The sequence below is a fragment of the Liolophura sinensis genome, chromosome 3 (assembly GCF_032854445.1).
Source record: "Liolophura sinensis isolate JHLJ2023 chromosome 3, CUHK_Ljap_v2, whole genome shotgun sequence".
In the NCBI taxonomy this organism is placed as follows: Eukaryota; Metazoa; Mollusca; class Polyplacophora; order Chitonida; family Chitonidae; genus Liolophura; species Liolophura sinensis.
The window spans coordinates 2,952,141-2,964,320 of NC_088297.1; the positions used below are offsets into that span (position 1 = coordinate 2,952,141).

The window sequence follows — 12,180 nt, forward strand, 5'->3', positions numbered from 1 at the left end:
GGACAAAGCTGATTTTACCCTTTTTCAGTAGAGAGTTACACACATGTAATATTGCTAAATTGAAGCAGTTTTCAATATTACAGGTGACGTCCCCGGTAGGACCTGTTACCCCGGAAGACGGCTCTGTACAGTTTCAGATCCAGTGTCATTAATTTCATGCCAAACAGGACACAAAGATCTGCTTACAGGACAGGGTGGTGAACAAATAAATAATAATAAAATACGGTAGGCCTATAGGCCTAGAGGTGTATAGGGGGCATATAGATCAACAGGAATAAATAAAGGCTGTAAAACATGCACGGTACATGTTTAAAAAATATTATTTATTAAAATTAATTGATTATTTATTAAAATTTATTGAATTTTTAAAACATTAAGATAATATCGATAAGATATACTTTGGAACGTATTTGTAAATATATTAAATACTGACACGGTATTAAATTAACAAATAGGGTAAAATATGCCTATGTTTGTAAGAAAGACGGATAGGCCTGTGGGTTAATAGAACTATGTGTGTAGAACAAATGTCTAAAAAGATCAATTTCTTCAGTGTCCGCTTAAAACTTTCATAAGCGCCACGGAATACGCCCCATTGTATAAGTTTTGGGCAGATGGTGAAAAGCTTGACTTTCTTACCTTAATACGACAAACTTAAAGTTTACAAATTCTCTCAGTCAGCAACATGAAATAAAATTTCGCTTGTAGGCCTAAGGTTATTGAGGTCAGTACCTCCTTGTACGCACTTGTTCAACGTTAAAAGTTTCAAATATTTCGCCTGTTTTCCAACGACGCTATGCTTCGAAAAATTGTAGTGGTTATCTGAGGGACACATTTTCATTGATATTCAGAAAATATACCTGAAATACAGGGGAATTGCCTGAAATTGCATTGCACATGTTGTTAGATAGCCTGCATTTATTCAGGCCAATAATCCTGACATTCAGGTCCTTAATCATGTTATTCCTGAACAATCATGCTATTCCTGAACAATCATGTTATTCCTGAACAATCATGCAGATATAGATGGGATTATTCGTCTGAATAACCCATGCTACATAACTACAAATCAACTTCCGGGAATTTCCCTCAATAATTTTGAGAGTGTATTTAATATTACCTCTATAACCTAAACACTGTTATTTCTTCTGAACATTTTCTGTTTTTTTGTTTGTTTAACCCGAGCACAGTATTCCAAATTGCTTTTTGACACAAGGTTGTTAATAGTCGGATAAGCTTTGGCGCGGATAATACAAAATGACGATAAATCGGTGTCTTTGTGGCCTATGTAATAGCAATCCACACTTATGAGTGAGTGAGTGCTTGGGGTTTAACGTCGTACTCAACAATTTTTCAGTCATATGACGACGAAGGAATCATTAGGGTGCATGTACGTGTAATGTGCCTCCTTGTTGCAGGACGGATTCCACCGCTCTTTTATTTAGTGCTGCTTCACTGAGACGACTTACCGAAGGCAAGTAAGCCGCCCCCGCCCGAGCCATTATACTGATACGGGTCAACCAGTCGTTGCACTATCCCCTTCATGCTGAACGCCAAGCGAGGAAGTTACAACTTCCTCTTTTAAAGTCTTAGGTGTGACTCGATCAAGGATTGATCCTTGATCTACCGGAGCGGACGCTGTACCAACTGTGCTATCCGGGCCGGTTCCCGCACTAGTGTAAGTAGACTGAACTTATAGGAAGGATATATCCCTTTACATGTTACTAACTAAAATGTATCCGATTAATTTGACTCTTTGATATGTTACTTATAAAACTTGGCCTATATACTACGATCACGCCATTTGAATGAATGAATGATTGTGGTTTAACTCAACGGTTTATTTCACTATTAAACGTATCACGGCGAATGTATTTGGGACTACGAATTGGCACCATCAACAACTTTAAAGGTTGTGAAAATATTAAATAACATTAAATTACGTTGTGATTAAAAATGTAGTGTAGGGTCTCACTTTAAAGTGCATATGGAACTAATTAAAACAAATTTGATGAATCTGACTTTTGGATATGTTACTTTAAAATCTTTATGCTAAATAATACGATTACGGCACCTGACATTTTTTGAGGCGTTTAGCTGAGAGAAGCTGATAATGTTCAACTATCATGTTAAGTAAATAGAAAACTGAACTGGCTGACTGCTGACTGGGCGCGCATGCGTATTAAGCTGGGCCTACAATTGCTGCATATGACAACAAAGCGGTATAAGGAGATAACCGGTTTAATCGTTTGCAAGCCCTTACACGTTCGCAAAAAGCTGTAGTTCCACTGACAAGTTTACCGTAATACACGAGTAATTTTTATCTGAAAACGAAACATTCCTAGCCTCAATATTTCGGCTCTTTATTTTGCCATCATCAGGAGTCACGGGTACACTACTGACACTGTCCCCGATAACACTTGGTTATGTTAAAGGCAGACCTGTGTGGGGTTTGATCCCCACCTGAATGGTCTAGGACAAGGGTATATTTGCAGAAAGCTCCCTTAGCCTAACATTACCTTAACTGCCATAGCAACATATCTCTGAAACATGCGTCGCCAAGGTACTTACGATTACCTTAGGTTAAGGGGCCTTCGTGCAAGTGCGCCCTGCTCCATAAGTACACCACTAGTACTGTTCCCGAAAGTGCTGGGTTATGTTGAAAGCAGACCTATGTGTAGTTGGTCCCCACTTGAATGGTGAAAAAACTTACTCCACAGGTACACCACTGACAATGTCCCCGATAACAGTGGGTTATGTTAAAAGCAGACCTGTGTGTAGTTGGTCCCCAAATTGAATGGTGAAAAAACTTACTCCACAGGTACACCACTGACAATGTCCCCGATAACACTGGGTTATGTTAAAAGCAGACCTGTGTGTAGTTGGTCCTCAATTGAATGGTGAAAAAACTTACTCCACAGGTACACCACTGACAATGTCCCCGATAACACTGGGTTATGTTAAAAGCAGGCCTGTGTGTAGTTGGTCCTCAATTGAATGGTGAAAAAACTTACTCCACAGGTACACCACTGACAATGTCCCGGATAACACTGGGTTATGTTAAAAGCAGACCTGTGTGTAGTTGGTCCTCACTTGAATGGTGAAAAAACTTACTCCACAGGTACACCACGGACATAACACCCCGATAACACTGGGTTATGTCAAAGGCAGACGTGTGTGTAGTTTATCCCCACTTGAATGATCAAAAGACTTTCTCCACAGGTACACCACTGGCACTGTCCCCGATAAGACTATGTAATGTTAAAGACGGCGTTGTGTGTAGTTGGTCCCCACTAAAATGGTGAAAAGACTTACTCCACAGGTAAGCCGCTGGCACTGTCCCCGATCACACTGGGTTATGTCAAAGACAAACCTGTGTGTAGTTAGTCCCCACTTGAATGATGAAGAGACTTACCCCATAGGTACACCACTGACGCTGTCCCCGATAATACAGGGTTTTGTTAAGTTCAGAATGGTGCAACTTGTGCCCCCTCTAACTGTCAAAAGTCATCCTGATGTTACACATGGCTAACTGGGTTTAGTAAATAAAGAGCGACAATAATGCCCATAAATAAGTTCGGCCTTTCAACAACATAAACCTGAGGGGCAGATCTTCAGACCATCCCTTTCGAACATCTCAGGGTCTTTCGTGATATACGTGGTTCACGGATAGGATGATCTGAAATACATCGACCTTCAGAATGGGTGTGATATAACCATGTACGCAGCATGATTTATTTTAGCATGTACAAACTTTAATTTGCCGGCAAGTTAACTTCACAGAATGAAGAGCAACTTTCAAATCGGTTACCATCCAAAATCAATCGAGTCCCCAAAATTGTGCAACGATTGACATCGTCGCCTTTGTACAGTAGTATACACTACATCAACTGATAATCGTGTTGTTAAAATATTCTTTTGGCTGACAAAACACAGTTGCAGGTGGATGTCCCATTTCGACTATCGAAAAAGTCAAAACAGATTGTAACTTAAGTCTCTTATTCAGGAAGGGCAAAACTCCAAACCAAGCTAAAGTTCGACTGTTTACCCTCAATGCACACCACAGTACCGGGGACCTCAAATATACCATTGTTGGCAACATAGACCAACTGGGGACGATTTAATGAACTCGTTACACAGCATAGAACCGGGCCAAAGTTACAAAACGGTGAAAATGTAAACCGGGGACGTCCCCAGTAGGAGGTGTGTCGCCAGTTGAAAAGTGTGTAAAATAGTATATGTCCCCGATATCCACCTTTGGAAGACACACACACACACACACACACACACATACATACATACATACATACATTGGTGTTATGTACATAAACTGACGGTGGAAAGAAATAGCCGTGTTTTTACTGGGCCTCAGTGGTGAACTTGCCGACCTATCCGCACTGGCTTGCTTTCGATTGAAATCAATGTCATTTACATGTACACATACACTTTTTGATCAGGCCTTTGACTCAGAAAAAAGGCGTGCGTCTATTTTGGGGGAAATGTCAGTAACGCGCCAAAGTCGATGGTTACAACGGTTACTTATCTTTCTTTCAATGATGAATCTTGCAACCCGTCCTAAGTGAAATAATTTTGAACTGACTATAAACCATAATGAAATAAATAACTCAACATCGATGAGTGCATATATTGTACAAATATATTAATTATTCTGCTTTTTAGGCTGAACAGAACTGCAACGTCATCGCATTGAAACACAGTCACTAAATCAGAAAAAAAAAGATTGTGTGTGGAGATAAATGAGTCCACTTTTTTGTCAAATTACACTGTAGATGATTTGTCCTTCCATGGGAGAATCATGTAAATATGCAGGCCCAAGGACGGAAATAAACATGTAGGCCCTATATTATTAGTAATGTGCACTGTAAAAATTGCAGTTTATCATGTTTAGTTTACCGAGATAATATATTTGCAACAGTGTAATGTTTTATCGGAAGGGACCTGTTTGTGTTACAAGTATATATAATTTCATATTGTTTTGTCTGGTATTCATTACACTGCATAGCATAGTACCGTTTCTTTAGGCGGAACTTTAAACACGCCCCCTAATTTTTGCGCCTTTGGGCCGGTTTACCTACATTCTTGCGCGACAGAATGTAAAAAACTGCATGTAACGAAGAGTTACTCCTAATTTCTACTTTGACCGGTCATGTTTTGTGCTATTAATTGAATGGCTGAAGTATTTGCGTCTTATGATATTGTTAGTGATCGCCAGAAGTTTTCAAATCCAAGGTGCATAAAAGCGGCCTTGCAGGAAGGTCAAAGCGACGGAGCGATATCAGTGAGTCGCCAGACTTGGGGTTTAAGAGGCAAATTCGGAGCGAAGCTGTTGTTTCTTCACACACAGAGAAGTTATCATTTTGTCCAAGTATGTACCGAATAGTTTTGTTTGGTCGATTACATCTTGTGATCCCTGGTCATGTGAACTACTGTGTGTAACTGACAGTCGTGTACATGGGCTTGACAGGCAAACATGACTTTTCACATGGGTTTAATTCACCCGGCAAGGAGAGTCATGTTTCAACAGATTTCTTCTATCTCCTGAAGTCTCAAAATGATTTGGATATAATGTTCTAGCCATTCTCTTGGTCCGCAATTGTTGTCCTGTGTGGTTTGATTCTTAAAGCATTGATGACAAGGCTCAAACATGTTTGGTATGGAGCGAAACATTTAGGACAGTTTTAACAAGGGGAATAAATCTGGGGGTGTATTATCATTGTATAATGAGTTACTTCCCTTTGAATTTTATGGAGCAAAACATAGGAATGTCAGAGCTCTAATTCAATCAGGCGTTACTATACCACTGTAAAATGTTGAACATATGGACATTGCTTTGGTTACTTAACCAGCTTCAATTTATGTTCTTTCTTATTTCAGTTTAAACATGGCAACTTCAAGAAATCACTTGCTCCATCGGCCAGAGGAAAGTGACTCTTTCCAGCTGTGTTTCTTGGAGCAGGAGGCGGAACCTGTGGGGACAATGGAAAATAAAAGAATCAAGAGAAAGGTCAAACCTACAAAAAACACCATTTGTGTGTTATGCAAGAATAATGGCGAGACGCTGTCGGTGTATGGTATGCACGTTTTGCAGGATGCCTTCGGTCATGTGATACGTGGGGCGGTCGGGGATAACGCACACACCAGGGAGGCCTTGAAATCCAGCTTCTTCGAATTAAGGGACGCAGTTCCAGAGCTCATGCAACAGGAAAGGGTACCAAAAGTGGTTATATTGAAAAAAGTTGCTGACCACATTCATGAATTGAATACAAAGGAAAATTGGTTGTTGACAGAACTGCAAAGACAGAGAGAGCGAAATGAGCAGCTTAGAGGAAAGCTGCGATTACTACAGTGTTGAAAAGCTTGTAGATTACCTGTCGTCATGCCCATTGTGTTCATGTGATTGTCATTGCCAGACGGAGAGGCATGAAGCGGGCACAGTGCGATACTTCCTTACCATTATTACCATGCCTTGCTACCCAGTTTACCACAAGTGGTAGGAGTTTTACCACTAAAAGGACTGACTGATCGTTTCATTATGTTGTGAACTCGTTTTGATTTTCATTTTTCAGAGGTGTATATTTCCATTATTGAAGAGAAGTTGTTCTTTTTGGTGCAATTTCATATATGCCCTACTTGGGTATTAGTGCTAACATTAACTGTATGGGACTTCGCTGCTCGCATTGATTTAACTGGAACTCTTTATCATCAAGCATTTAAAAGTAGTTTTTTTGGTTGTTTTCATTTCCTTGCTGTTAAAAGATTCATCTTTTTTTTTTACTATTTTTAATGCATTTAAGAAAACAGCTTGCTTGAAATTTTCAGTTTGGAAGAAGAATAGTTCTTGTCTCACATCTTATTTTTTTTCTTACGACAAACAGTGGTTGTAACTTTTTTGTGTGCGAGACCCATGTATTGTGTACTTTTGACGTTTGTGTTGGAAAACCATTGTTGTATTTTAAATGGCTTGCTGTAAGCATTTATTTCCATTTTTGCCTCATGTTGAGGGTCTGTCCCTGTGAGTGTACATATCTGTGCATTTATCACCATTACTGGCCTCTGATTACAGATGTTTTGGAAAGCACATCTGTACTAATACAGCCGGATATTTTGACACCTGCTTTGACCTGGCTTTTCAAAGTCAAACTAGCTGTTCAGTGCACCCATTTTTCATTTACTTTCAATATCATGTATTTATCATTTACACGTATGGGTTCTGTTAGGTTCCCCATAGCAAGTACTGCCAGTTTCAGTTGTAGAAACTGTTTCGGTATATCCTTTCATATTTCAGATTTTTGATAGAAAAGAATAAAACATAGGGAAAGAAAGAATTCTTTAATATAACCTGGTAGTTGTCGTTTTCTCTTTGATGGTCAATTGGTTGTCTTGTATATATGCGTGTTAAGATTAGTTGATAAAGAATGAATGAATGAATGATTATGGCTTAACGCCACATCGGCAATATTTCAGCCATACCGTGGCGAATTAGTTGATAAAGAATAATTGAATTTAACCGTTTAAGAAATGGCTGTTACATATCTTGCTGAAATATGTGGATGTTGGTGAAAATACAGATGCTGAAGATATGTGCGAAATACCATCACACTGATCCCCTCCAAGTTTCTTATAAGCTTCGAGATTTTCTGATCCAAAAGTAGACAACTGGGTCGTCAGCGGACCCTTGAGTTCATTCCACCCCTACTGTATGTGGTGTGTCAGCCAGCCTGACCCACCACATACTACAGTACACAAGGCAATGCTATAGTATACCCTCTACTGTACTCTACTCTACTCTGCTGCACTATACTATACTCTCTACTCTTCTCAGTGTTGGCGCGAATGGAGGCAGAGCGCGGACTTAACGACAGAGCGCGGACACGACACCCCTGACTCTGCTCCCCATCCTCAACTGCTCCTCCACGAAACGACACGTTCGCAACGCTCAATACTACTAACCCCAATTTTTCGTTCAAACGAGGTACTATATGTTTTTAATTTACAGTATGAAGATCAATGCTAACCAGAAAAAATATATTTAGTGAAACTTTCATGTGTGTATTTCTACGTGCTGTCAAAGTTTTGTTTTAATTAACGTTTGTCTCCATATGTAAAACATAAACTTTATATTGTGGTCAGTTTTGTCATATTTTGTGAGTCCAAAATTCGTATTTCTGCAAAGATCTCTCAGGCATCCTCCATAGTACAGTGGATGTTATTACAGCAAGTGTTAGTATGAATTAGAGTGGTAAAGCTATCGTATTACGTAACATTAAGCAACTAAAGCGAAATCATACGTGAATCGCGGTTGAGAACACACGTGCCAAGAAGGCCCCTCAAACAGATAAAGGCACTGTGGTTTCCAGTATAACGGGGCTCTATGTCTCACCATTTTGGGTCGCTGGTTCGTATCCTAGTTCTGCTACTCTTTTTGCGACTTTATAAGGCAGGGTTTAAAAGGTATCCTGGCTTTCTGAATGTTTTTTCTTGGCTTCATGTGACTTTTTTTTCTCAGTTAATGTCAAGCTTGAAAAGTGATACGTATATATACAACATTTATGCACAGGCCTTCAATGACAGAATAGAGGAGCCTCCTTAGCTCAGTTGGTTAGCGCGTTAGCGCAGCGTAATGACCCAGGAGCATCTCACCAATGCGGTCGCTTTGAGCTCAAGTCCAGCTCATACTGGCTTCCCCCGGCCGTTCGTGGGAATGTCTGGCAGCAACCTGCGGATGGCCGTGGGTTTCCCCCGGCCACCGCCCGTTTTTTTCCGACCGTAATGCTGGCAAATATTTTTGAGCTCGGCGTATACACCAATCAAATAAATAAATAAATGACAGAAGAGAAAGCTTCAGCTGTAAATTTCTACATGCATAATGGCTTTATATCCAAGGAGCCAAGACGCATGAACAAAGTGATACAATTTAAATTATTCGTTGACTTTCATGTGCTTGTCCGCCAAAATTACTACAGCAATTACAGATCAGACATATGGAGAATCAGACCTTGACCACGTAGGCGTTTGGCGCCGTGTTTGCAGGGTTGCAGTTTCAAAGGAGATTTTTAGATATTTGGCAAAGTGCTGTTCTTTTTTCTTAAGGTACTGCCCTGTTTTTTTTGTTTTGTTTTTTTTTTTTTGTTTTTTGTTGTTTTTTTTTTCCTTTTTTTTTTCTTTTTTTTAATACCTATAATTGAAGCATTCTCGGATAAGGTGAAAAGTTATACAATCAACACATCAAATAACAAACCCGTAAATAAAAAATCCGTGTAAGATCGTACATTCTTCGAACTCATGCCTAAAGTCTTCTGTTAATGAACTCTTTGTGACTTTTTTACCTATATTTCTAAACACAATCAACTCGACTGTGAATTTGCTTGCATAACACTGTGAATTAGTTCCCAGCAAAGACAGAACCGTATCACACCATGGGGAAAAACTTTTGTTTTTGTTCATGAGTCAAAAGTTAAGTTTTCCGTAACCAAGAAAATTTCGCTGACATGTACAGTCAGTCAGTTTTCTGTCTCGAAGAAACCGGGGTAATTATTAGGCAATAAGTAAGCTTCCCGCATGTGACGCTCTCACTTTCACCTGCAGAGCGAGCTCAAAATGCGTAGACCTATGTTATAAATGACCTTAATGATAGAAGGCGAGTAATCTCAATTAAGTCTCGTATATCTAAGATCATCTAAACGACCTTAGGAATGTTGTCGATCGTGTGTAATCCAAATAAGAACCTGGAAACAGTGCATGAAGGCGATGGAATCTCCCAAGATATCATTCTCGAGGCTTGATATTGGATTCAACACTGGAAGGCCAGCATCTTAATCACGCACTCATCTATAGCCATGACCCGGCTTTGACGCTTACAATATGGCCTTTCAGTGAGTTTTTACTTAGAGTATAATAAATATTGGATTAACATGCAGGTTCTCACATTTTCTGTACAATACTGCGACTACTGCAACACTATAAACGCACATATTTATTTGCATGTACATGTACACATGTAGGTCTTTATTAGTATTTATTACTGTGACGACCTATCCTGTCACGTGGCCAAGTGTTTTTTCATGAAAGTCACAAGCCGGTGCAAGGCCAGTTGACTAATAGACTCGACGTAGGTGTCACTGTTCGGGTTTGTAAAGGCATGGCCGACCGGGTACAGAAAAATGTCGTTAGGTACTTCACCGGCTTTAAGAATTCTTCTCAAAATTTCAACGTCCTTTAAAGAGGAAAATCCTGCAATTTCGTCCAGCTCACCGAAATGACATTGAACAGGAACTGTTATTGCCGACAGATCTGCGAGGCTGAGAATAGGGATCCCGTAAAATGATGAGGCTGCCGAAATTTCGCGAGATACTGCAGCGGTTGCCAGGGACAACGCCCCTCCCATTGAAAACCCGGTGATACCTACTTTCGAACAGCCGTTTGAGAGGAGGTACTTGACGGCAGCTACCGCGTCATCCATGGCGCCGTGCCAATCGAGTGACGTCATCAGGTCAGCGGCGGTTATCATGTCACTGGCTATTTCGCCTCGGTACAAGTCGGGAATCAGCGTCATGAGGTTACCCTCGAGCACCATTTCTGCGGCCGCTTCTTGAATTTGGTCATTGAGACCCCACCATTCGTGCAAAACAACCAGTCCTGCTTTTGTCTGACTCGGATCACCCTGTAGAAAACCTTCGCAACGACCAGCTTTGTTGGCAGAGTCGAAAGATACCATTTTGGATTGGTGAATGCATCTGAAAAGACAAATTATAGTTTAATTATTGACGTTTTTTTATATGAGGGGTTTGTGGTTTATCGGATCTGGGCCCAGTTTGGCATAAAGAAAGGAAACTAACTTCAGGAATTGAAGTCAGAATTCATCTACATTTCAGCTACTATGTTTGTGCCATCCCCAGGAAATAGTACTCCAACAGTAGAACGTTTCACGAACATTGCCCTATTTTCTTGTGTATCAATACATGTTATTCTCATGCATTAGTAAAGCATTTTATGTTTCAGGTTGTCCTTTCTTTTTCATGTTTTAAAGCGTCCTTTCTACCATATAACATTAACCAGACTGAAGTGGGCTGCCCAGGGAACTCAAGAAGTTATAACTACGTGTAGACTTGTATCTTTCGTTCTTTATACCTCCGTATTCAGTTAACACTGCAGTGATTTGTATAGTAATACTGATATATTGTGGTCTATGACCAACCTTTTATCTTCATCTGCAACACATTTAATAAAATTTCAAATTTCAGTATTTGTTGAGGTAATTATTAAAACAGGCATATATAGAATAGTATAGGCCTGTATATTTTCAACATGTGGGCTATGGAAATTATCTGTTTATTTATGTGTTGACTTGCAATAAATGAAAAGACGTACAGGTACGGCCTACTGGCAGGGCTCTCACAGGCTCATAAAGTTAAAGTCATGGGTCGCAACGACCGCCAGGCCTTTGATACTGAGGTCGTGGGTTCGAATCCAGCTCTTGCTACATGTAGTTCATCTGCACCTTAAAGTCTGAAGAGAAGTCAGTATAGCTGGTGAAGGCGGTGTTTACGTCGTATGGCTCTCTACATGACAGTTATCATGTAAGAGAAAAGGTCCTGAACACCCATATTTATTCGATTGGCGTTTTACGCCGTACTCAAGAAAATCCGACTATCCGCAGGATGCTGGTAGACCTTCCCACGTACGGCCAGAGAGGAAGCCAGCCTGAGCTGGAGTTGAACTCTGAGCGACCGCATTGGTGAGAGGCTCCTGATTCATTACGCTGGGATAACCAACTGAGCCAAGGAGGCTCGCGTATCAGGAGAATAGCAGATGTATTTATCATATGTCACTCAAGCACACATCATATACACACTTTGGCTGAGTCGACCTGACCTGAAAGCCTGCAGTACACATTGTGCTTACTGATATTTACATCTGCCATCTCTAAATAGAGCAGGCTGATATCAAAGTGCCCTATGAACGATGTTGTAAAACGTATCAAGTCTTGCCGATACCGCCTGTGGCGAACCTGTGGACAGGTCACGTGATCTACAGACTTACCTGAGTGGTGCAAATCTCAGCACCTGTCCACGGACAGTCCGCTGCAAACTGCAGACAAGGCGTGCAGCCTGCATCTTCCCTAACCGAGGACAAACCGACAAAACACAACAGAAGGGTATA

At 40.5% G+C, this 12,180-nt stretch overlaps 1 protein-coding gene across 1 annotated transcript; it reads right to left on the reverse strand.

The window, feature by feature from the left end:
• Window positions 1–9,983: 9,983 nt before the first annotated feature.
• LOC135464128 (protein usf-like) lies at window positions 9,984–12,180 on the reverse strand. The gene is made up of 2 exons (XM_064741620.1): window positions 12,061–12,180; window positions 9,984–10,754 (listed from the first exon to the last, which is right to left on the reverse strand). Exons 1-2 carry the CDS (start codon window positions 12,132–12,134, stop codon window positions 10,061–10,063), a joined length of 768 nt encoding a protein of 255 aa, XP_064597690.1. The 5' UTR covers window positions 12,135–12,180; the 3' UTR covers window positions 9,984–10,060.